The sequence below is a fragment of the Gekko japonicus genome, unplaced genomic scaffold (genome assembly GCF_001447785.1).
Source record: "Gekko japonicus isolate JY-2015 unplaced genomic scaffold, Gekko_japonicus_V1.1 scaffold550, whole genome shotgun sequence".
In the NCBI taxonomy this organism is placed as follows: domain Eukaryota; kingdom Metazoa; phylum Chordata; class Lepidosauria; order Squamata; family Gekkonidae; genus Gekko; species Gekko japonicus.
Window position 1 is genome coordinate 619418 of NW_015167070.1, and position 26721 is coordinate 646138.

A 26721-nucleotide genomic window follows, 5' to 3' on the forward strand; every position below is an offset into this window, starting at 1 on the left:
AAACCCTGCCTTACAATGTCCCCATCCACTTTTTAAAAAGACTGGCAGGCACCATGACACCAGTGGGTAGTGCATTGTGGTATACTATCCATAGTAGACAATCAGAGAGACTCTCTGCTTTGGGTTCCTATATGTACCAGCCAAGGTGACTACTACTTGCATACGTTTTACAAAAGCTTCTGCCATAGTCAGTTTAAGGTACCAAAGATTTTTTCTTTTTTAGTTTTGCTTATACCCAGAATTGCTAAACAGGTTTGTGTTCAAACAGAGGGTCCATATTTTCAGACAGGAATAAATAATACAGATTTAAATATATTCACTTGCTGTGTTCTGGTTGTTTTTTCCTAGCAAAATTTGATTATTATTTTTTTGCCTTCTAATTTATTTATTAGGGACTGTGATTACTGGTGCTTACAGTTTTTCATCTTTTTATGCATTAGTAAGAGATGACCTTGCCTTTCAAAAGGAATGCTGTCAGGTTCAATGACCTCCTATTGGTTTTACTTTCCCAATCTCTGTCATCACCCTTTTATAAGCTGTAAAAAAGAAAATTCATTGTACCATCTTTTTTCTCTTTCAGCAAGCACAGCAGAATTTAGACAAGAAACCCCACATGGGTATAGCATTTGTGGAGAGAATGTAATTGAAGTGGAAGGGAGGGTATCTGTACGTGTTTGGGTACGTTTGTGTCTTGTGGTGTAAAATATGACATATTTTTGTATTTTTTTCTAATGGTGTTTTATGCCCTCTAGTGGAGCATTTGATCATTGCAGAACATTAATTTTTCTCTGCCGCAGCAACCTGATAAATTGGATTCATTCCTGACGCAAAAGATTTAAGAGTTTCCCTGCAGTATTTAGTGTCCATTATTTTAACTTATTAAATTAAATAGAAAAGGTATCTGATGTACTCTCTGTGGTGAAATGTCACTTCCCTCCAGGTATCTGTATTGCTTTGCATGGTGATTTTTGAATTTGCACTCTGTGCCATCTCAGAGGTTAACCATATCTTTACAGGTAGGCCAAGGGTTGCAGAACAATTTCTCCTTCTAGCTTCCAGTGTGCAAAACCTGTTTAAGGATGTGTCAATTCATATGCTGATAAAGTTAGCAAGAAAAGCAATAGCCTTGTACTTGGGGCCTGGGGGACAGCATGCATTCAGTGAAGGTAGCAGGAATCCTCTTTTCCACTAGGTAGCACAGGAGAGGGTCTCACAGACTACCGAGAATATTTAGAATCCTTTTGGAGGGTTGAGGTGAGTCTGACCTCGAGGGGGAAGAGGCCTACAAAGATGACAGGGACACAGACTGTCATGAACAGAATCCGTGTGGAAACTGGAAGTCTGCCTGTCTCTTAATTTATCACCATGAGGGTTAGTTTTAGACCTAGGGGAGAGGATGTCTGTATCACTCACTTTCGTTATTTTCCTTTGCTTCAGTATTGGTGGTCAATGGTTGCTCAGTCGTATGCTTTTTATTTTTGTAACCAATTGCTGTTTGCACAAGCAAAGTTACATTTTTTCTTTTTCTGAAATTGGTATTATGTGGTCAGTCTCCACACCCACTCATAAGAGCCTAACTTGGTCATGCTTAACAGGATACAAAGAGAAGACAAAGAGAGGCCTTTCAGTAACTCTAGCAAGTGAGATTTTTGAGGTTTTCCTCTGCCTCCATTGTGCTTTGGAGTAAGAGAGCAATTCTTAATTTGAAGGACAGTCTGTTAAGAGACACTGGGCTGGAGGTTACCAGACAAGAATACCACTGACTCCCAACCTGTTGGTGGCAGCAAAGAAGGAAATCTGTAGGTGGCGGAGGATGGTTGAATAAAGCTGGAGACCCTCACTAAGGTCCAGTGACTTGGGACCAGGGCCAACTGAGTAAAATGTCATTTCCCCTGTGGCAGAGCAAGGTGTCTATAGAGAGTCTTTTTGCCACCCTGATCCCTATCTAAGGAAATGAGCAACATTGATTTCAATTACTGCAAGTAAGTGTACCTGAATAGAAATTAACCTCCATATAGATACTGTGTCATATATTACGACAACATGTACAAGTGACCATAAATGACAAGAGATTTTTTACCTCCATCTAGGGTTGCCAGGTCCCCCCTGGCCATTGGCAAGGGGAATGGGAGGTGGGGTTGCCAGATCCAGATTGGGAAACTCTTGGAGACTTGGGGATGAAGCCCAGGGAGGACAGGGACCTCAGTGGGGTACAATGGCCATAGAGTCCACCCTTCAAAACATTCATTTTCTCTAGGGGAACTGATGAGATGAGCTGTAATTTCAGGGGGTCCCCAGGTCTCACCTGGAAACTGGCATCCCTACCTCCATCTGGCTATAGTTGTGGAAGAGTCTTGTCATGTGTAACAACCGATGCTGCTATATGGGGAAGCACATATCCGTTTACCTCCTAAGACCCATTCAGTAGTGCCCAGATGATGGATGTAGTTGTGGATCCAGACACATCTCTGTTCTCCTGCTGGCATGAAAAGCTTCTCATACATAAATTCTTGCAGGGTCAGGATGATTGCTATTATGTCGGATGGGAAATTTTCTCTCCATCAGCTTTCTCATCACCAGGCATAATTTTAGAGACCTCTATTGCATCCGTCTCTTAGTGGGTTGTTTTTCATGAACCAAAACGTGTAAGCACTTCAGTCTAGGATAAATGCCTGATTTCTTTAGGTACTTATTAATCAGGCAAGGAGAAATCCTTATTTGCATAGAGTTTTCACCCTCTAAAATGTTTGCATTCCCCCACCTCACCATTAATTCCCATCCTATTCAGTGTGGCAGCTAAATTCCTCATGCAAGATACAAAGAAGGCCGCATATTTGGGATGCAAACATGGCAGGCTCTGTGAACTTATCAGTAGCTAACCTGATGCTCTGAAAGCTGACACAAGTGATATGAAGTATGGGAAAGTAATTGCAAACAGAAAGGAAAAAGTACTCTGACTGTTTTAAGTAAAGCTCTAACATGGGAAACATAATCTTTAAACAGATTTTTGTTGTTGTTGTTTTTTTGTTTAAATCCCAGGTATGGTGACATGGTGCCGAAGACCATAGCTGGCAAGATATTTGGCTCGATTTGTTCCTTGAGTGGGGTCTTAGTCATTGCCCTTCCAGTTCCTGTTATTGTGTCCAACTTCAGTCGCATCTACCACCAGAACCAACGAGCAGATAAGCGCAGGGCACAAAAGGTGCGCTCCCCATTTCCATTCCACACTCTGGTTTGGCATGGAGTAGACAGGCGGTTCTTCTGTTCACTGTCTTGTTATCAAACTCAGTTTTATCTTTATTTGACAGGAAACCCATTATCACTTTAGAACACTGATATGAAGTATACCAAGTTGAGACTAATTCCAAAAGGGTAGCCGTATCAGTCTGTTGCAGGAAAACAGAGCAGAAGTCCAGTGTAACACTAAAGACTAACAGCAGCTATACTGCTGTCTAGTTTCAGGGGGGTAGCCATGTACCATCTTATGGTGCTGGTACAGCCAACATATGGCAAACTTGCAGGGTTTTCAAGGCAAAAGAAGTTCAGAGGTGGTTTGTCATTGCCTTCCTCTATGTAGCTTATACTGTGGGGAATTTTGTTGGTCTTTATGGTGCTACTGGACTTGAACATTTATTCCAGTATAAGCTTTTGCCAGTCAGAGCTCACTTTACCAGCTGCATGTTGCACCTGCTGAAGTCAGCCATGACTCACAAAAATTTATGCAGTCTTTTATAAGGTACAAGAAAATAAAGAGCTGCACCAGTCACAGGAGATAAAAAATAGGGCCAAGGCTGATGGTGCAAAATCGGGTAAAATATATTTTATTACTCAGATTTCTAAAAATTCCCTACGTGTTTCACCAACAAGCTTTGTCAGGGGAATATGTTTGTTTTGCAGTAGTTCCTCAAAAAAGAGTAAAAGATCAGTAGGTACTGGCCCTATTTGTTATCGTCTTTTATAAGGTGCCATTGGATTTCTGTTTCATCTAACTGAGAATAGATCTCAGTTTTACCACGAAGAAGTAACAACATTGTTTTACAAATAATAAAATTGAAAACACACATTCTACATTAATGCAGATATTAAATAATATGTGATCTAAAAGCCATATAAGATAGAGCTGAAACAATCACTTAATGTGCTCAAAAATAAGGTATAAAAGTGTTGGGTGACACAACTTATAGGTTTTAAAAGATAATGGGGTGGATCCAATGGTTCTCTTTTGCTAGGTGAGGAATCATTTGCTAGAAGACCCTTCTCAGACAAAGATGCCTTTCCATTTGAAGAAGTCTCCCTCTGTTGAGAAATATTCCTTCCTTCCATGGAAACACTCACTTAGTAGAAGGAAATTCTTGGGTCCAATATACTTTTCAATGGTTTTATATGTGATTTTTATGAATTTTTGACATGTATTTTTACTTTTAAAAATTGCAAATACTGTTTTTTTGAAATATAGAATTTTCATGGCAAGGGATGTTTATCTGGATGGTTTAAGAACAATCCCCTGCATATCTGTGAGTGATCTCAATTGAAAACAGTGGTATTTAGAAAGTATGGATAGAATCAGTGGACTTCAGCCAGCTGAATTAACTTAGATTGTTTATGTCGTTGAAAGTGTGACAGTGCCATCTAGGGTTGCCAGGTCTGGGTTGAAAAATACCTGGAGACTTTGGGGGTGGATACAGGAGAGGGTGGAGTTTGGGGAGGGGAGGGGCCTCAGCATGGTACAGTGCCATAGAGTCCACCCTTCAAAGCAGCCTTTTTCTCCAGGGGAGCTGATCTCTGTCAGCTGGGGACCAGTTGTAAAAGTGGAAGATCTCCAGGCCCCACCTGGAGGCTGGCAACCTTAGTGCCATCCTAAGCAGAGTCACGCCCTTCTAATGTTATTAGTTAGTTTCTTTGCATTATTTATCTACTTACATTATTTATCATCCACCTTGCTCACTTGGACTCAAAGTGTATTACACAGAATGAGTTAATACAGTCGACAGAATGGGACATTAAATAAACAATGCAAAAGGATTAGGGTCGTAGAACTAACCGGAAGTCTAAAAACAGAACTGAAGCAAAGCATAAGTATAAACAACATGACACATTAAATGAAGAAAAATTCCATAGAAGAATCTTAGTTTCAGCAAGCTATATGCATTAGTATAGACTACAGTCCCTAACAATTGTTTCCAACAAGTAAACTTTGTGAATCATTTAGTACAGTGAAGTTCTATTGCCTGTCGAAAAGCCCTCTTGAATAATTCAGTTTTGCATCGTTTTCAGATAGCCAAGAGTGTGGGAGCCTTCTGGACCTCCCCAGGCAGGCTATTCCATAAGGTGGGAACCACAAGAAAGAAAGCACACATATGGGCAATGGTTGATTTTGCCCATTTGCAGGCTGGCACCTGCAGAAACCCCTGTTGACATGAGCAGACTTGTTGTGGTGGAGCATAGAGAAACAGGCAGTTCCGTAAATAAGAGGGACCAAGACCATGAAGGGCTTTGTATGTGACAGCTAATACCTTAAATTGAGCCCAGTAACAGATGGGCAGCCAGTGAAGTACCTGCAGGATGGGAGTAATATGCATGCTCCATCTAGCTCCCAGTAACAGCTGAGCTGCAGCATTCTGGACCAGTTGGAGTTTCTGAATTGCTTTTGAGTGGAGACCAATATACGGTGCATTACAGTAGTCTAGTCTCGATGTTACTGTGATGTGGATCTCGGGTGGTCAGATCAGCCATACAAAGTAAGATGGCATTTTTCAGGCTAGGCTGAGTTGAAAGAAAGCCTTTTGCAACTACGGCCCCGGTCACACGGGCCGGATATCGCGGGGGGGGAGGCGTGACTAATTGCCCCAGAGGAAACTAATGCCCAGCCGCCCGAGCACATGTCCCGGTCGAGGTCCCAAGGTTAGGGGGGAGATGCCAACCAGATGGGTATCTGACCAGACGAGTATCCTGCAGCGCGGCAGAGAAGCCGTGCCACGCGATCACACTAGCAGTTGCTCTTTGTGCGCATGCGCTGTTGGGCGCTGTTGCGCAACCTGCAGAGATGGATGCCGGATGCCACGTAGGTCCACCAGAAACACCAGACGCCCGCCTTTGGCCCGCGGTTTCCGGAAACTAGTACCTCATAGGGGCCCTGGTCACACGGCAAAGTTGCCGCAGGAGAGGCACGGGAGTCCCGCGGATTTTCCAGGTGCGATCACACCCCAACATCTGGGAAGCGCAGTGCTCCCGTGACGAACCCATGGCTCCCCACCGAAGGTGCGGATTAAAAAACTAGTACCTATGAGGTACTAGTTTCCAGAAACGACAATGTCCTTCAAGATCTCTGCCTTCCCAACCAGCATTACTTCTGTCTTTTCTGGGTTTAGTTTCAATTTGTTCTTAGCCAATTTATCACAGCTGCCAGACAGTTATTCAGGGCCTCTACCACATCACTGGGGGATTTGGGTAAGTATATATAGGACTGGGCAGAATCTGCATATTGATGACATCCAGCCCCAAAGCTACAAATGATTCATCCCAAGGCTTTTACATAGAGATTGAAAACATGGGGAATACAATAGTGCTGTAGAATTCCACAGGATAGGTCCCACACTGATAACAATTGGTCTCCCACAGCAAGTGAATGGCCTTTGAAGGGTGTTAACTCTGCTTAGGATGGTATTGTGAGAGCATTTTATATTTTTACCATGGACTCAACATTTATCCTTTAAATCTCTTACTCTCAGTCTTCTTTCCAATTTTGCATTCACTCATTCATGAGACTTCCATGAAACGCTTAATCTCTGGCTAGCCACGGAATTATGAATAGACTAGCCCTCTGAATCAACAGGAATCAATTTCCTTCTAAATGAGAATAGGAAACTTTAATTAACAACTCACAAAATCTTGTTTTCCAGAAGCCTCCAGTGGGATTCTTTTAATAAAATGTGCCATGACCAGGAGCTTAAAGAAAAAGTGACTATTACGACCAATTAAGCCTAGCCCTTCCATAATATTGTGATCTATTAAGATTCTTTGCTTTACATTGCTTTAATTTATTTGCCATTGCTGATTTTCTGAATGATTATGAAAACGACAAGAGGCTAAGTTATCCATCCTGTCCTGTGTCCAATTCAGGACATAAATTGATCTATTAAGCATCACTTTGGACATTTAATATGGGAAATAATGTATATGCATTGCATAAATACACACTAAGTACCACTTAGACAACAATTCCTTGAGAATCTGTGAATCCTCCATTTGTCATATGCACACATCGCTGTGAACAGATAAGGGAAAGAAACTTTTTATAACTTGATAAGATTCATAAAATATCTGAGTAAATCTGGACCTAGAAATATTATACCATGAGTAGTTCCATGGGAAAAATATAAATCTGTATTCTCAGCTACATGCCTTATATTTTGCAGAATTTTCACTTCTACCTTTTCTTTCCTGATAGGGCTCTGTCCTTTTAAACATAGTGAAAGCTAATAATAATAAACTTGGAGTTTTGATAACATTGACTATGAATTAAGATGGAGAAAGAAAAGGAGTACCCAAAAAGCTCTATTCTTACAAGATGGGACTTTCCCACCTCCCTCATCACAATGACTCAGTCTGGGGACCTTTTGGAAAAACATGAGATGAGGCACCTGGGGGTGGGGTGGTCAGCAAAAATCAGGACTTCCCCCCCTGAGGTGTTTTGTACAAGGAGACCCCTGGATATGTCCAGACTTTCATGCCCAAACTGTATGTATCGGATATCCATGCTGTTCAACATTTATCAAAGGTATATGACCCATGCATTTTATATGAAGTAAACTAAGTGCTTACAGTATTTTAAGCAAGCAAAATGAGGTCTAATTCCATGGGTCTGTTGGTATGTCCAACCTTAATCTTTGCAACCCATTTTTCCAGCTACCTAAAAAAGTATGCATTCATATTTAACAACTTTCTTCCAAAATACTAAGGTTGGAGGGGTTGTTTTTTTGCTTTTTTGTTTTAGAATTAATTATATTGGTGTTGAGAGCCAGTTTGGTGTAGTGGTTAAGTGCGCTGACTCTAATCTGGGAGAACCGGGTTTGATTCCCCACTCCTCCACTTGCACCTGGCTGGATGACCTTGGGCAAGCCGTAGTTCTGATAAGAGCTGTTCTTGAAAAAGAGCAGTTTCTGTCAGAGCTCTCTCAGCCCCACCTACCTCACAGGGTGTCTGTTGTGGGGAGGGGAAGGGAAAGGAGTTTGTAAGCCGCTCTGAGACTCCCTTGGGTAGTGAAGGGCGGGGTATAAATCCAATCTCCTCCTCTTCTTCTTCTTGTATATGGTAAGGAGCTTGTGATTTCAAGTGCACTTGTAAGGTTCTGGGGCCAGACTTACAGGACAATCTTAACCACGTCTACTCAGTGGTGCTTAGGATTGCACTGTTAACCATGAAAGAAGTGAAATAGTTGCTTCAGGCAACAGGTTCCAAGGGGAGTTCTGTTCCAGATTCCAGTTCTATATCTCGTTAAATAAATCAGCAAAGGAGAAGTGTCATTTCGACTTTTCACTTTGGATGAGAAAATGTCGAAGGCCCATATTACTGAGGCAGACTGTATTCAGCCCAGCCATCTAAATATAGCTGGCAAGTACTCTTCAGTACTGTGTACAAATTCCATATACCTCAGCAAGCAACTGAGTGACAAAGCAGGTACTGTATCTATTTTAAAAATTCAGGGGAGAAAATACAGATTTCCCCAAAGTTCCACTTGCCAGGTTATTGTTAGCATTTTTTGAGCATACAGAAAAAGAATCTTTAATCTTAGGTGTTTTGCCCTTTCTCCAGAGACTACAAGACTCACGGCTGCCTTTATACAGTGTCAGCATTCTACTGATTAAGGGGAGAAATGGAAGACATCACACCAAAGAGAGATGACCTGCTCAGTAGTGCTTCCCTTCCATTGTCAGTCCTGGTTTTTTTTTTCCTTTTGCACAAAAAGAAAAGGGCTTTGCATTGGCTAAATCAAACCCCAAGCCCCTTCACTGCACCTGACAAGACACTCTGGTGGCAGATGCTAATGAAAAAACGGCAGTTCCCTTCTTTCTCTGATGACATACAGAAACCATCTATCCTCCACCTGGCACCTCGCAGGGACTAAACACATTAAATCGCCCCAGTGAGTTCTGTCAAAAGCGGCAGACTATGAACAGTAACTGATAAGTTCGATTTTGGCAGCCTGTTCCATGATTAGTAGCACAGTGGCAGAATGAGGTGGAAAATGACAGCAGTAATTTCAAGAGCAACAAAGTGCTATTTACTGGACAGGTATTTGCTTGGAACACCACTTGGAAAAGAGGGAATTGCCTACAGATAGCACCTGCCATTCATGTTGCCCACGTTGCAAAGATTTAATGTAGTTAAGGGCTTTCTTTTCCAAGTGCTGTTAGAGGATCTAGAAGAAAAGCAGAATAGACATGCTGTTCTATTCCAATTTGATTTTACATTTACATGGTCAGTTTTCAGACCCTATTGTGGTAGCACAGTATTTGACCCCTGATTATGAAAAAAACAGTTCCTGATTTTAAAAGTTGATGACAATAATACAGGCACTAGCATATATTGGGATCAATCAGGGTTGGCTTTGCTATAAGGTACAGTGATTAAGGGGAGCACTAATGGATAAACTACACATTGGCTGGATCCATAGATTTTCAAAGGAAATGCATTTGAGTGATGCAATCATAGAATCATAGAGTTGGAAAGGCCCTCCATGGCCATCTAGTTCAACCCCCTGCACAATGCAGGAAATTCACAACTACCTCCTCCCACACCCCCAGTGACCCCTGACCCATGCCAAGAAGATGGCAAAAAAACAAAACCCCATCCAAGATCCCTGACCAAACTGGCCTGGAGAAAATTGCTTCCTGAACCCAAAGTGGCAATCGGCATTTCCCTGGGCATGTAAGAAAGGGCCACGAGAACTAAGCAATGATTCTTCTGTTTGTACACATGAATATTATTAAAGAAATCCTGTAATTGTATGCCATTAACAATTTCTTTTCTTCCCTAACATCACGGTTGGAATAGAAACTCCCCCATTTCCTCAGAAAATTCAACTAGGTATCTCTTTAGAAAAGGAACGCTCCAATCTCTTTGGGAGTAAACTTCAGACAAGGCACATCTAGCTTGCTTGGTTTTGTATTCTAAAAGTAGATCTGAACTGACACTTAGAAAAATGTTTCTCTGTAATTGACTTCAGGCATCATAAGTAGATGACTTAAGTATGAGAACAAATTCAAGATGACTGCGTCCTGTGTAGGAATTCAGCCATTAAAAAGTACTGGAGAAAGGTACAACTTCTCACAAGGAACAACTGTTGCATTATCTGCTACATATCTGATTTTTTTTATCATTGTAATCTTTACTGTTGGCTTTCTGTTGTTCAGTTTACATATTGATATTGATACAGTTGATATTGTTATATGATTCTTATTGGTCTTCTTTGTCTTCCTTGATTTTACTGCCAACTATTTCCACATTACCATTCCTTGTGGGATATCTGGTGGCAGGAGAGGAAGGTAAATATCTGTCCTAAAATTGCCCACTCATTAGAATTATAAAATGTTCATCCAGTAAATCCACTAAGTTGCAGCCTGCTAATACTGTCGTAATGTCACTGTAATATAATTGCTATCCTATGTGTTCCCCACAGAGACACTGAAAAAACTACTATCATTTTAAAGGACAGAAAAATAGCAACACCGCCATGGTTACATCATCACCACCCTTCAGTCATGGACCAGCATGTTGATGTCACTCCCATATTAGCCATACATGGAAGGAGCCAGGGTGCTTGTGGCAGCATTGTAATGTGATATGATGTAGCAATGTCTTTCCACACATACATAGCAGAACCTTGAGGGCATAATAACAACAGGTCACCTCAAATGAATGAATCACTATATTGCAGCCACTAGGAGTTTTTGGATGGGGGATTTGATACTCTTTACATCATACAGACAGCAAACGGCTGCCATATAAAAAAAGAGGGATAGATATGGAAGGAAGGATAGAAGGATGGGCCATCTATTCATCTTGTCCAATTTGGAAGAGAAAACCCACCAGGATAAAAAATGGCCATTACCCCATTACATCTTGTTATCTGTCTCCTCTCTCCATCATGCCATCTAACATCACACCAGCAAGGATCAGGGGCATTGTGCTCCATTAGAAGCCTTCCCTTTCCCCCTTCTGGAACTAAATCCCAGATATCTGACAGACAGCAGCAGACAAAGTTTTCACTGCATCCATGTTGGGCGTCAACATGGCAAATGGGGTTCAATGTGGCCAAGTGCAAGGTGATGCACATTGGAGCCAAAAAACCTAAATATAAATACACACCATTGATTTATATAGGGGCATTATGATATTGGCTGATCTGTTTTCAATACCCTTCCTAATAATCCCCAGCATAGCATTGGCCTTTTTTATTGCAGTCACACACTGTCTCGACATTTTCAGTGAGTTATCTACTACAACTCCAAGATCTCTCTCTTGATCAGTCTCTGCCAGTTCAGACCCCATCAATGTGTATTTATAGTTAGGAGTTTTGGCTCCAATGTGCATCTCCTTGCACTTGGCCACATTGAACCCCATTTGCCATGTTGACGCCCAACATGGATGCAGTGAAAACTTTGTCTGCTGCTGTCTGTCAGATATCTGGGATTTAGTTCCAGAAGGGGGAAAGGGAAGGCTTCTAATGGAGCACAATGCCCCTGATCCTTGCTGGTGTGATGTTAGATGGCATGATGGAGAGAGGAGACAGATAACAAGATGTAATGGGGTAATGGCCATTTTTTATCCTGGTGGGTTTTCTCTTCCAAATTGGACAAGATGAATAGATGGCCCATCCTTCTATCCTTCCTTCCATATCTATCCCTCTTTTTTTATATGGCAGCCGTTTGCTGTCTGTATGATGTAAAGAGTATCAAATCCCCCATCCAAAAACTCCTAGTGGCTGCAATATAGTGATTCATTCATTTGAGGTGACCTGTTGTTATTATGCCCTCAAGGTTCTGCTATGTATGTGTGGAAAGACATTGCTACATCATATCACATTACAATGCTGCCACAAGCACCCTGGCTCCTTCCATGTATGGCTAATATGGGAGTGACATCAACATGCTGGTCCATGACTGAAGGGTGGTGATGATGTAACCATGGCGGTGTTGCTATTTTTCTGTCCTTTAAAATGATAGTAGTTTTTTCAGTGTCTCTGTGGGGAACACATAGGATAGCAATTATATTACAGTGACATTACGACAGTATTAGCAGGCTGCAACTTAGTGGATTTACTGGATGAACATTTTATAATTCTAATGAGTGGGCAATTTTAGGACAGATATTTACCTTCCTCTCCTGCCACCAGATATCCCACAAGGAATGGTAATGTGGAAATAGTTGGCAGTAAAATCAAGGAAGACAAAGAAGACCAATAAGAATCATATAACAATATCAACTGTATCAATATCAATATGTAAACTGAACAACAGAAAGCCAACAGTAAAGATTACAATGATAAAAAAAATCAGATATGTAGCAGATAATGCAACAGTTGTTCCTTGTGAGAAGTTGTACCTTTCTCCAGTACTTTTTAATGGCTGAATTCCTACACAGGACGCAGTCATCTTGAATTTGTTCTCATACTTAAGTCATCTACTTATGATGCCTGAAGTCAATTACAGAGAAACATTTTTCTAAGTGTCAGTTCAGATCTACTTTTAGAATACAAAACCAAGCAAGCTAGATGTGCCTTGTCTGAAGTTTACTCCCAACATCTGCTCCATAGCACAGTCATTTAGAGTGTGTAGAAACTCAATCACTTCTTCTCGACTAGAACACATATTGACCCAATCAATGTGTGGGTAGTTAAAATCACCTGTTACAACACAGTTTTTTTTTGTCTAGCTGCTATTTTTAATTCATTCATCATTTTATAATCCTCCTCTATCTTTTGATCTGGTGGGCGATAACAAACTCCCAGTGTTAAGTTTCCTTTTGGCCCCCCTATTTCAACCCATAGAATCTTTCTGGACTTTATACCCTCTCTGACATACAGAGCCACCCCACCTACAACCCTTCCCCCCCATCCTTCCGATATAATATATAACCGGGAATCACCGTATCCCATTGATTTTTCTCATCCCACCAAGTTTCTGAAATACCCACAATGTCTATTTTTCCCTCCAACACCAAGCACTCCAACTCCCCAATTTTACCTTGGACACTTCTAGCATTTGTAAAGAAACAGCTATAATTTTCCATACAAGTTAAGCCTGCAACCTTCCTCTTTCTATCTCGAGACCTTGTCAGGCAGTCCATGTCACTAACCATGGTCTCAGTGGACAATTTCAATCCACCTCCCTGTAGAAAAGCAACAGGTACCCCCTCATGTCTCTGAGATGAGCCAACCCGAACCAGAGACTTTTCATCTCCTGTCGGCTTTCCCCCAAAATCTTAGACAACATCAGCATGTTGAAAGCCATATGTGGAGAAAGGAGAGGGAAAGAATGCATTGGCCCTGGGAACTGGCCCATCACACTTTAAAATTTTTTGTGACATTGGGTCTGATGAAAAGTTCTGATGACTTGAATATTTGCATGATATTTTATGTCATTTTTATTGCATCCCAATGCAAGGTATTGCATGGATTTTGTTTCTTGTTGTGGGTTTTACATAAGCCAGTACAGCTGTTTACTATCTTTTTTCTCCACCACTATGACCACTCAGACTCTACTGCATCCCTTTGTTACCCATCCTATTGCTATTTTTCTCAAACTGCCTCAGCCCTGGCAGGTATGGTAAAGCCTTGCATATAAAATCCCCAGAAATGATATGGTTAGTTCAGAAGTTCTAGAATGAAGCTGAAGACTTCTGAAGTCTTCTATCTGAAGACTCCTTTTAATGCTAATTAAATTCAATTTAAAATGAATGTAACATGCATTGGAATCAGGACAAGACCAGGAATCAATTTCTGTGCTAAAACCCCCACTGAAAGAAGATTACCTTCTTTGCCACACAGAACTGGGAAGGATCAAAGCACAGATACGATTTCAGATTTGGATAATAAGTAAAAGACAGAAAGAAGTAGGTAAAGACGCCATTCAGCAAAGTTTAAAGGTTCAACCTGAGTTGCATTCAAAGTCAAATTGCCAAGAAGAAGTGCATTTAATGGTGTGTATTAAGTATGCTATAATTTAAAAAGTGCCATCAATACTGCTATAACCGTTTTTAAAAACAAAACTAAGGCCCCGGTCACACGGGCAGGAAACTGCAGAGGAGAAGCGTGGCTGTTTGCCCTGGGGCAAACTACTGCGCAGTTACGTGATCAGACCTCCTGTGGAGGTTCTGTGGAGGTACCGTGGAGGTTCCATGGCAAGGGAGAGGTGGCGATCACAGGACAAGCCGGCGCGCAACGAAGAAGCGCGCGCCGCGGCAAACTGTTTCTTATTTTTGTGTACATGACCAATGCGCATGCTTCGGTGGGTGCGCATGCGCATCCACAGAGACTTGGACAAAAAAAAACACCTTATTTGCAAGGGGACATGGGCGGGCGCCGGATGCCACCGGAAACGCGATCAGACGCCCGCCCTTGCCCCGGAGTTTCCGGAAACTAGTACCTCCAAGGTACTAGTTTTTTGCCACGCAGTTTCGGCTGGAAGCCTCGGTTGAGCCACGGGAGTGCTACGCTTCCCAGATGTGCTGGTGAGATCACGCCCGGAAACTCCGTCTGTTTTCCGTCTCCCTTGTGTGGCTTCTGTTACGTGTGACCGCGGCCTAACTTTATTACAGACCCTTATTATCTGTGTGGAGATTGAAGAGTCAAAACCCTCTTACTTGCATCTTAGAATGTTCCCAGAAGTTGGCCATCCCCAGTCTTGGAAAGTCACAAGGCTACAGCATGTTGCTTGCTTGTTTGTTTTCACTTTTTATATCATTATTCTAGACACAAAGCAGCCTCCAAAAACAGTACAAAAGAGAACTGCAAAACAAATAACTAAAAAAGAACAGTGGTAAAACACCATAATAAAATAAACACACCCCTACGACAAATATAGCTCCCCGTAATACAAACTCTTCATATCCAGTAAATGATCACCAAAACAAAAAATGCCAAAGCAAACAGGGTAAGTAACTGAAACAATATAACAGTTCACTGTGTATTACATAACAAAGTCGAAAACTACATAAAGAAGAAAAAATTGCATATAGAACAAACATACAGACCAGAATGCAAAAGGTCATGCATGCAGAGTTGATCAAAATTTCAACACTGGTACCATTTTCTCCACCCTAGAAGACCCTTCTTCTTCTTTCAGTTGCTGCCCACAATGTTCAATCACACAGCAGAGGAAAATGGCCTCCTTTTTTCAAACATTACAAAAGGAATAGGTGTGTGAACGCAGGTTGCAGTACTCGCTCATTTGCAGTACTTGCTTCCAGTCTGAACATTTGTCATAATATGTGAAAGCACATGCATCCAGTTGCCAGTCAAGTGTAGCATTAAATTCTATAGAAAAGAGAGAGCACTCCAGCATTATAATCTAACATGTCTTGTTTAGGTCACTGTTTCTCAGGATTCCAGCCTTAACATTCTGCAGCTCAGTCCCTGGGAAATGAAAAAATGTTTTGCATTTATCAGTGACCTGTTAATGTTTTAATACTTCAGCTTTGGTGGGAATTCCTAGATTCCCTTAGCAATTAAAAATAAGCTATTTATGCCTAAAGGTTCTCGTTTGAATTTTTCAATGTTTTGGAGTCTACCCAAGGCGAGTAACATAAACCAAACCATGGTGTGTACTGCTTTTCATGTGTCCTGTCCCAGTGGGCAAACAAACCGAGAACCACTGGTTTAGATCTCATTGTGTTACGCAGATGTTCCTGGGCAAATCAGAATGTCCTGAGTAATTACGTGTGACACTTCACAGCAGTTGAACAGCTAAGCATTCTTTTGGTCTATTGTCCTTTCTCTCAAGGAACATTTAGTGGGAGAATCAAAAGTGGTATAATTAAAACTGAGATGAAAGCCACACTCCTGACCTTGACATATGAGCAGAGGCCTGATCTCACTGACAGTAAAAAAGGGGAAACAAACACCTAATGTGAAAATGTATGTAAACAGGGACTCCAACACCATTCATTCTTCTTGGCATGGTGTGAAGCAAATGCTTCTCTCTCATTTGCATTATAGATGTGGAAATATATTTGAGGCTTGGCACCTTAAAGCCCCATTGAAAAAGCCCCCTTTTGGTTAGTGCTTTGATAAGTCATAAAGAAGCCATTCCCATTAGCAGTGTAATTTTCTGAAAGAAGGCTGCAAAGACAAATAATGAATTTCTCTCTTCCTGTTTTCCCCCCCTTCCTCTTTTGCACAGAAAGCCAGGCTTGCTCGAATCCGTGCTGCAAAGAGTGGGAGTGCAAACGCTTACATGCAGAGCAAAAGAAATGGCTTACTCAGTAACCAGCTGCAGCAGGTAATGAGCATGTGCATTCTAAATCCAGGAACCCTATTTAATAATAGCCCAAACATCCTTGTTCTGCTTTGCGTCAGAACAAGTCAATCTGACTCCCAGCGTTGCATGACAGTTGCCTTTCAGACTGAGCAAGGAGTCATTTTTCTTAGCAGAGACAGCGAGCATCCAACAGTGCAATCCTATGCACACTTACTCCAGTCTAAGCCTACTCAAATGAATGGGTTCAGACTCAAGTAAATTGGCATGAGATTGCATGTCTGCAAGTCAGGCAAGTGGGTTTCCTGAAGGATTTTTCCTAATGCCCATCAACTAATCTCTGGGGAAGGGGGGCATTGACTTCCAGTGACAGATGTCATCTGGTGAACACCAAGAGTCTTGAACTGCCTTCCAAAATGCAACTCTCCCCACTGCTTGTGTCCGCACTTACTAAATTATATACCAAAAGAGAACATAGCCTGCTGGCCTGTGGTCCATTCCATAGTGGACAAAAACACTGTAGCTCTGTGGTAGAGCATCTGCTTTGCATGCAGAAACTACCACATTCCATTCCTGATATCTAAAAGGATCGGGCAGTGGGTGATAGATCAAGATGTGTAGCCACGTTAGTCTGTCTGTAGCAGTAGAAAATAGTAAGAGTCCAGTAGCATCTTAAAAACTAACAAAATTTGTGGCTGGGTATGAGTGTTCGTGAGTCACTGCTCACTTCATCAGATACTGAAGATACTACCATAAAATTTTGTTAGTCTTTAAGGTGCTACTGGACTCTTGCTCTTTTCTACAGCAGTGGGTGATGTAAGATATCTGCCTGAGATGATGGAGAGCTGCTGCCATTCAGAGTAGACCTAATGGCCTGTCTCAGTATAAGGCAGCTGCATATGGCACGAATATGCTGAGAGTTCTGAAGAGTCCATTTAGACCAATGCTGTGATTTGCAGCTTCATGCATTTATTTCCAGGATATCACAAAATATATCCCAAAGCACATCCAATCTCTGCTATACGAGAATATGTTTTGGCAATCAATGTTCATTGCAATCCTAAGCAGAGTCAGGGCCAGCCCAAGGATTTTTGGCACCCTTGGCAAATGTTTGCCCCCTCCATGCTGTGAGGAAGTCACCCCCATCATAGCATCCTTCACTGAGATTGGGGCTGTAGCATGCCACTGAACCACCAAGCCAGGACCTGGTGACAAGAGAAGGCCCTAGCTGCCTGCCACCTAGCTGCATGAACATGCACATGGCAGCACCCATCTGATTCCATAATGCCATCGGATGGCTGGCTTGCTGCCCCTTCCATCTTGGGCATAGACTGACACCTAGTGGGCAGGTCAGCCCTGACCAGAGTTACACAGTTCTAAACCCATCCGTTTCAACTGGACTTAGAACAGTGCAACTCTCCTCAGGCTTGCTGTGGTTGTCACCTTGTCTTGGTTTGTTCCTTGTTGCTTCTCTTACCCTTCCTGTGCTGCTCTTCATGCATTCTGCAGTACATTCAGAATGCACATCAGAAAGTAAACAACTCAACCCATGTACTTGTTCAGCCAGCTCTCCTACTTCTTGAACTCATTTTCAAGAGCTCTGTTCTAAGGTCCCTTAACATGGGAGGTGAGACCTGCAGGAAAAGGCAGAGTTTTTTTCCATTACATCCCCAGGACTGTTGAATGACTGCTTCCAAGAGGTGCAATCCAGCACTCTTCATCTGCCCTCCAGATGATTGTGGAAAGACCTCTTATTCAGTAAAGCTTACCAGCATTAATATCTGCTTCAGAGTAGTCGAAATGGTTGTATTATTGTTATTCTGATACGTTTTAAATGGTTGGGGTGGTTGTCAATCACCTTGGAAAAGCAGTTTGTTTGTTTAAAATAGTAGATTTGAGACCTCAAACTGGCTCAATCTCACAAGTAAATTTAAATTAAGGGGACAGGCTGATGATAGGCCTAATCACAGACACCAGCTTGACTTCAACCTTTGGACAGTATACCTTGTTGTATTTGTCTAGGTACTGGCTCAAACTCCAGTATAGCCAAAACTGGGGGGTTGGGGAATTGGAGGGAAAATAAACATAACTTAGGCCACAGACAAGAGAAGGAGGAAAACTCACACAAATTACATTGTGCAAAACTGTAAAAGAAAGAAAAATGCAAACATTTTACATAAAATAGAAAAGAAGAAAATAAGGCACTAGCAGAGAGAAAAATGTGTCCGATTTAAGAGATCAGCAATGAACAGCAGTATAAAAATAAACTGTAAAAACTTAAGTAAATAGAAAGAACAGGGTTGCCAGGCCTGGCAACCAGTGGGAGACTGGTGCATATGGGGGAGTGATCATTGGCTAACAGCAGGACATCACTTTTAAGGAAAACCTGGTAGTGATCTCATACCTCTCTAGGAATTGGCCAGAACTCTATGATACAATGAGAGTCTTTGGTGATTCCTAAATAGGACTGACATTGCTTCCAGGGAAAAGCCAAGAAGTGATATCAGCCCTCTCTGGGAATCTCCAGAAATACTGTAGTTTTTTCCGTACAGTTTTTACCAATTTCTAGAGAGGGATGACATCACTTCCAGGCTTCTCCAAAAGTAACCGCAAGCTGTTGGTTGTTTTTTAATTTAATTTTATTCTTTTCCCACCAATGCTGTGAGCAGTGATGGGAAATACCACCTGGGGGTAGGGGATGCCCCATCCCCACCAGGGCACTGGCAGCCCTAAGAAAGAAAGATCTGTATATGCATGCAAATAATAAAAACTGTCAAATAAAACAGCAGTGCAAATTTGCAAAGAAAAGTGACAGAAATAGATGTACTACAAAATTATGTTAAGCACATTAAAAATTGCTTACAGTAATCAGTATAAACAAAAGCAATGTGTAAAATCAAAATAATCTGAAATTTTTATATTCAGGAAAAGATCTGTAATCTAACTAAAGAAAAGTAGGAGCAAAACTACAGTTCCCCCCCCCCCCCCCATTTATGCGTGTTAAAGATTATTGCAGTCTTTTGTATAAGAGATCAAGGTTTCAAAGACTGGATTACTCTTAGAGTTTGTGCTGTAGTCAGATTCTAACAATCATCTCCCATTATTCTTATCTATAGTTTTAGTTTATTGCCTTGTCATTAATAAGAGTGCAGATAATAAATCAGAGGATACTGTTTGTGTCATTTCTGATTACATGCTTTCTTTGAGCATCCGCTCTAGTCCTTCTAATTCTAGGAAGAATTGCTGAGTGATTTGATTTTTTAAAAAAAATCCTTTTCTTTAGTACAAACGAACCCCAATAAAAATGCTATCTACAACTTCTTTAAAAAGATAAACAAAAGAGAAAAAACAATATGTACACAATAAAATAGATAGTTTGAAGTCATTATAAACAAAACCTTGGATCAAGTAAATTGCAAGTGAGGCGCTGTTTGTGGAACTATTATTTCATCTATGCATAAAATATAATGACCCAATCATAAAGTGATTTATTTTAAAGCCCTGTTGAACTGAAGAGCCCCCCCCCCCCCTGTTAGCAGTGTTCAGCTAAGCAAACAAAAGCAACTGAACACCCAATTTCACATTGAAGCTATTATGAAAAAGTAATCTCAGTAATTCTGGGTAGTTGGGGGGTGTTATCCAGTTGTTTCAGTGCTTTCTTGTGTTCTTGCATTAAACTCAAGTACTCTTTTATAGAGAGAAACTTAGTTGAAAACTATTCTAAAGCCAGTTTTCTTAAAATTAACACAATATGCATAATTTATTTTACATTGGCCAGCATTTCCATAGTGAAACATTGTGGGCAGGTTTTTATTTATTTATTTACTTAGCCAAAAATGTAATCTAACATCCTTTGAGTCTCATGTAAATATTGTGATTTTTATTTATTAACAGTTATCTGGTGAAGAACAAGGCGGCTTTGTTGGCAAATTTGGTTCTTCCTTTGAAATCCAACACCACCACCTGCTTCACTGTCTGGAAAAAACCACAGTAAGAAAATAAACCTCCAACCTTCTTGTAATCTGTGATAAACAGATATGGTATTGGCTTACTGTTGCTGACTTGTTGTTTTTAATTAAGAATACTCTGATGCCATTATGCATATATTTATCAAAGACAATTCCATGGAACATCATTAGTCTGGAGGCATGTATTTGTATAACATGGTGTTCATATTGGACTTTATTATCTCTGCTCAAAACAATTGTGTGATAACTGTTTCTGTTTAACACATAAACAGCCTGATCAGAAAGTGTGCAAGCAAATGATGGTTGAGAAGAAGTTACAATAATGTTGAGTTGTAGTAATCTCTGGTCCCCCTCCCTACACACACACTAAACTTCTTGAGTAATAATCCTGCTGATTTGGGTGCGACTGCACGGCTCTGCTGCCGCTCCGCCGCCCCCCCCCCCCAGATAATACATCCTTTTGGATGATCCTGCCATTGTATCAATTTGGTGGAAGCAGGGTTTTGTATATCATAATCTCTGCAGCTGTAGTTTCATTCTTTTCAGAAAGGGTCCATAATTTTTTTCCCATTAGTATATTTTTTCCTTACCATTCCTCCCCGTCACCTTAAAATGATATCAACTCTGTTTTTAAAATGTGGTTTTATTGTACTGTTTGCATGTAAAGCACATCGGCCGTGGGGTTGCAAACTGTGTCTGGAATCCAAAGAGCTTCTTTAGACAAGCCTGTGGCCCAGGACCTAACAGTCAGACTTTTAAGGGAGGGCTTAGGGTTTTCTGATCAGCAGGCTCTCAGATGATGTCACAAAGTCTTCTTGAGGATCTCCTTAGTTTTAAAAGAATTTGACCAGCAACAAGAGGGATTCAGGAGATTCAAGTCCAAAGCACCCTTGAATCCAAAAAACTAGTTCGGGGGGGGGGGCTGGGTTTTCTTTGTTTGGTGTGAGAAAGAATTTTGACTTGTGTTTCCTCAAGACAATCTAATATAGTTTAAAGCTGACAAACTGCAGTGTACTTACTTGACAGCAAGTCCCATTGAAAACCCTGGAACCTACTTTGAATGAAACATGCATAGGATTAGGCTTCATGTCTTTGTAGGCCCTCGTTTTTAAAGCAAATTTAATGCTGCTTTTCTTTCGAAACAGAATCATGAATTTGTGGATGAAGAAAGTTGCATGGAGGTTTCAACTGTCAACAGACACTCCAGCCCTTCCCTTTCTTCCCAACAAGGAGTTACGAGCACTTGCTGTTCACGGCGACATAAAAAGACATTCCACATCCCAAATGCCAACATAACCAGCAGCCACCCAAGTAGCGTTCAAGAACTTAGTACCATTCAGATCAGATGCATGGAGAGAACACCTCAATCTAACAGGTATGTTAGAAATATTAAGTAGATACAATATGCTCAATCTTTTCAGAAGCACTACTAAGAATATATTGGCTTGAGATTACTGAAGAATTGTGATACATTCACATGCCAATTTTTTAAAATGCTCAAGTCAACACATGCTGATGTCTGAACATAAGAAGAGCTCTGCTGGATCAGACCAGTAGTCCACCTAGTCCAGCATCCTGTTTCACGCAGCAGCCAACCAGTTGCCCTGGAGGGCCAACAAACATGACACCGAGACCACTTTTTTCGCGGGAGGAGGACCCGTGCTACGCTACTCAGATGGGGGGGGGTGGATCAGGCTGCTGTGCTCCGCTTCCTCCATGCCATTCCCTTTGTCCCAGCCCCCTCCAGGCCTCTCGGCGGGGTGACCTGGCTCCAGGCCCAGTGCATTACTTCACTTCCCTCCGCCGAACCCACTTCTCCCATCACTTACTGAGAGTTGGGGGAGCATAGAGGAGTCCAGCAGTCGACAGAGGGATGGTGGTGGGGTGGCCGGAGGAAGCAACGCCAGCAAGGGAGCTACGGCTGACTTGAGCTGCATGGACAGAGCGCACCAGCCGCGGTGATGGGAGGGTGGCTGCGGGGTGTGCCTGAGCCCAGTCGCAACACAGGCCATGGGGGCCCAGCAGGCAGCGGGCAGTGAGGAGGTGGGACATACAGAAGCCTAGAGCTACACCGGATGGGCCATGGGTGACCTGAGCGGGGGCAGGGCGGGGGGTGCCTTCCATCACTCCCAGAGTGCTGCTCCAGCTCAAAACGAGCCCTGCTTGTAGGGTTTTCAAGGCTAGAGATGCTAGGAGGTGGCTTGCCATTCCCTGCCCCTGTGTAGCCACCCTGGTATTCCTTGGTGGTCTTCAATGTTCCCTCTAAGCTGTGGAGTCTTGTGAGCAAAAATTCCGCTTTGTGAGCTACTGGCATTAAAGCTGTGAGCGGGCGTTTTTTACTGCATAATTTAGTTTGCTCTTGATCCATCCTTCCTGAGCTAAGACAAAAAAGTGTGAGCCAGAGGCTAAAAAACTGTGAACTAGCTCACACTAACTCAGCTTAGAGGGAACATTGGTTGGTCTTCCATCCAAATACTAGCCAGGACCGACCCTGCTTAGCTTTTGAGATCAGGCTAGCATGGACCATCCAGGCCAGCCATCCAGTTTCTCTATACCGTGCATACGTTTATAAACCTATAAACATTTATAAACTTTTTAATACTTATATATGGGGGTCGCTCCAAGGTTTTGTGAACTACATATGCGTACGAATGAAAATTCCTCAACTTTAAAATCTATCTTTGGATCAGATGATTATTGTTAGTCATTTGAGTTTAAAGGTTTCTTTATTGTCAACAACAAATGCAGCCAATGGGATGACATGGCAAGCAGTTTTTAAGGTGAATATAATCAGAAATAAAGAAAATAGCCTTGGTTCTTCCTCTGATCTGCGTGTCTTTGGGGTACTATAATTTTTATTCTGCACAATGAGATCTTAATTTCTAATACCTAAATAGTATAATTAATACTGTGATGGAGAGAGACATTTTACAGTGCAAGCCTAAGCAGAGTTGCACCTTTATAAAACCATTAATTTCAGTTGACTTAGAAGGATGTAACTCTGCTTAGGACCACCCTGTTAGTGAATCTTAATGATGAATGATGGTTTTTGACTTGCCAGAACTGAATAAGAACATTAAGCAGATGGAATATTTCTATATTTTTGTACCCATTATGTTTTTTTTTAACTTCTCTAGCCGATCCAGTCTAAATGCCAAAATGGAAGAGTGTGTTAAACTAAACTGTGAGCAGCCGTACGTAACCACAGCAATAATCAGCATTCCAACACCACCTGTGACCACACCAGAGGGAGACGATCGACCAGGGTCTCCAGAGTATTCAGGAGGAAACATTGTCAGAGTATCTGCTTTATAAAACACTTAGAATAAAGACCACTTAGAAGGTGAATGGTGAATTCTGAAGAAAGGACACAGCAAACCCTTTGTTCCGTGGAAGAGGACCGGAGGACCAAATGGTTCTGATGATACAAAACACTTTGGATTTTCAGTACTAAGTTGTGTGCAGTGAGCAACCAAATGGAATTTCTACATGTCACTTGAACTTTTCCATAAGAAACTATTCTGTGACTCTTTTGATTTACTCTATGAGCACAATGAAATGTCCCCCATTGATGCTTCTTTCCATGAAAAATCTTTTTAATAAAATACCTAAAACAAAAAATATTTAGACAGTTTATGTTCCAACCAAATGCAAAATCCAGGATGGAAACAATGTTTTGATAATGTGTTCTCTTTTTCCTGTTAATAAACCATGAACCTGTTGACAAACTGACTTTCAGAGAGAGAGAGAGAGAGAGAGAGAGAGAGAGAGAGAGAGAGAGAGAGAGAGAGTGTCTCTCTCTGTGTGTATATATCAGTAATGGAAGGAGCTGTCAGCCTCTATTACCAGGAGAGCCTTCAAGAGAGAGAGAGAATGTCTCATAAAATATTTGTACTGACTGAAAGAAACACAACCATAATGCATGTGAAAATTCTTTGGAGCTGTGATCTGAGTTTACTTCTGATTTGTTTGTTTTTTCAGGTTAGGCATGATAACATTTTACCGTAGAAAAGGGGCATTTCTGTGGACTTAAAAAGCTGATTGTTAATGTTCCATGGTAGTTGTACAAATATCTTCCTTTGCAGAGGGAAAAGGGAAATATTTCGTACTCAAACACTCATTGTGGAGTTGAGGTGTTCAGTTAATTCAGTATTTATCATTGTTTTCTCTTGCTTTCTTGGTACTGTTACAACTGCAATAATTCAATGTACATCTGTTGTATCAGGAATCAGGCTTTTGTTCCTATTTCTCTGCACAGTTTCAGTGACACAAATAAGACAACCACATGGATAGACAGTACAGTATTTTCCATAATATGGAAAGTTTTAAATAACGTCATAACCAAAACCGGTTGTTATAACAGATGTACTTTTGTTTTTACATCATGCTTCTTATAGTACTCATTACCCTGTAATTCCTTAATGCCAATCTTTGCCTTCTGCTACATTTCTTTCCTCTCTGAATGTCCAGGGTTTTCATCAATTAGTTAAGAAACTAATTTTTACGAACACCGGCTGTATTTTTAAGTTTCCTGAAAAAATGAGCAATCTTCCTAGTGTGGTGATATAATGTAGTTCTCAATTAACAATAACATGGTTTGGTGATTAATTTATCTCTAAAACCTCAATGGTATTGTCTATTATTACTACGAAAACTGCGTACTGGGAGGCATTCGATTAAGTTTTGTGATGATTACTCAAAAAGTTCTTGGTCACATTAAACTTCTAGAACATTTAGTAAGATCGCCTAAAGCTGAAATGGAAGCTTTAGACCCAGTACTGCAAAACGCAAGTTGACAATGAAGGATGCACCACTGTAGGATCACTACACAGACTTTACTGTTAAAGAACCTGTCTTTTTGTTTCATTGTCCAGAGGAATTTTAAAATGTTGTTTCCAAATAAACAACTTTCTTAATAGTGACTAATCTGTTTAAGATCATGGTGGCTTCCCATCCTTTCAAGTCTTGAAGCAAAAAATATATTTCTAAGTAAGAATGTGTAAATGAATCTTGAAGTACTACTAAAGAAATTGCTAGATGGATTTGTACAGCACCTCTAAAACTGGGGTTTTATCTGATAGTGTATTATCAGATTCATCTGATCATCAAATCCACTAATGTATGAAACTAAGAATGTCCTTAAGTGATTTCTCATCACAAATAATGTTTATATATAAAAAATTGGATGTTGGTCATAGGAGTCCATTGTCATCTCTTCCCTGTTTGTCCAGTGTGGCTTAGTTTAATGTAACCAGCATCTCATCTAAAGTAACACATTTCACTTTCCCAAACCATTAAATCATGTTGTTATTAACAAAGGTAGAATGCAAAGCTTTTGGCCCCTAAAATGGAAGATTGGTATATGCATATGTCTCTTTCCACCATTTTTGTAGTATCTCTGAGAGATCAGGTGGGATCTCTGAGTAGATGCAGGGGATACTTTGAGGCTCTAGAATATCCCATCTCAGTAACTCTGTTCCTACATTACCCTCAATGTGCACCCATCTGTTTGTAAGGAAGAGCCAACAGATGTTCCCTTTGCAAATGAAACTAGGAATTAGTACCTGGATAAATGTAGCAGTAGAAAAGAGCAAGAGCCCCGTAGCACCTTAAAGACTTAACAAAATTTGTAGCAGGTATGAGCTTTTGTGAGCCAGTGCTTACTTCTTCATTTCATGAGCAGTGACTCACAAAAGCTCATTCACTGACACAAATTTTGTTAGTCTTTAAGGTGCTATGGAACTCTTGCTTTTTTCTAGTGCTACAGACAAACTAACACAGCTACCCATCTGGATAAATGTAGGGTTTGATATCCCATATTCAGCTGTACATGCATTGAATGTAATGTGAGAATTACTCAACATATGTCTCTTTAAAAAATCAAGTATACATTGTACACAGATAGTGTGTGTCTTCACTGTAACTTGTGAAGAGGGCTTTTCTGATCACCCTTCACTGCAACAAAAGTCAGATCTTGTTGCAATGCAGAGCAGTGCAGGGACTGTATCGGGGCAACCAAGAGGTGTTCATGTCTCATGAATATTTTCTGCTACAGTGGTGCTATATTTCTCAGACTCTGGCACTAAATGGAATGTAACATTTAAAAATGGCAGATAAATACCAGGAATAAATGTAGGTTTGAAAAAATATATTGACTATATTTCTTCGATACATTTCTCCAGACATAGATCCAAAGCATGTTGTCTCTACATCCATCTCTCCCTACAACCAACTCTGCAACAGTCAAGTACTTTTGCTCCTCCTCAACTTTTTAAATC

At 41.1% G+C, this 26721-nt stretch overlaps 1 protein-coding gene across 1 annotated transcript in view; it reads left to right on the forward strand.

The window, feature by feature from the left end:
* Positions 1 to 23758, forward strand: part of KCND2 (potassium channel, voltage gated Shal related subfamily D, member 2) — a 487828-nt gene extending 464070 nt beyond the window's left edge. The window contains exons 2-6 of the mRNA XM_015412690.1: positions 3040 to 3202; positions 16401 to 16499; positions 20370 to 20465; positions 21589 to 21818; positions 23581 to 23758. Coding sequence (XP_015268176.1) covers positions 3040 to 3202; positions 16401 to 16499; positions 20370 to 20465; positions 21589 to 21818; positions 23581 to 23758 — 766 coding nt within the window. The remainder of the gene's footprint in view (positions 1 to 3039; positions 3203 to 16400; positions 16500 to 20369; positions 20466 to 21588; positions 21819 to 23580) is intronic.
* The last annotated feature ends 2963 nt before the right edge of the window (positions 23759 to 26721 follow it).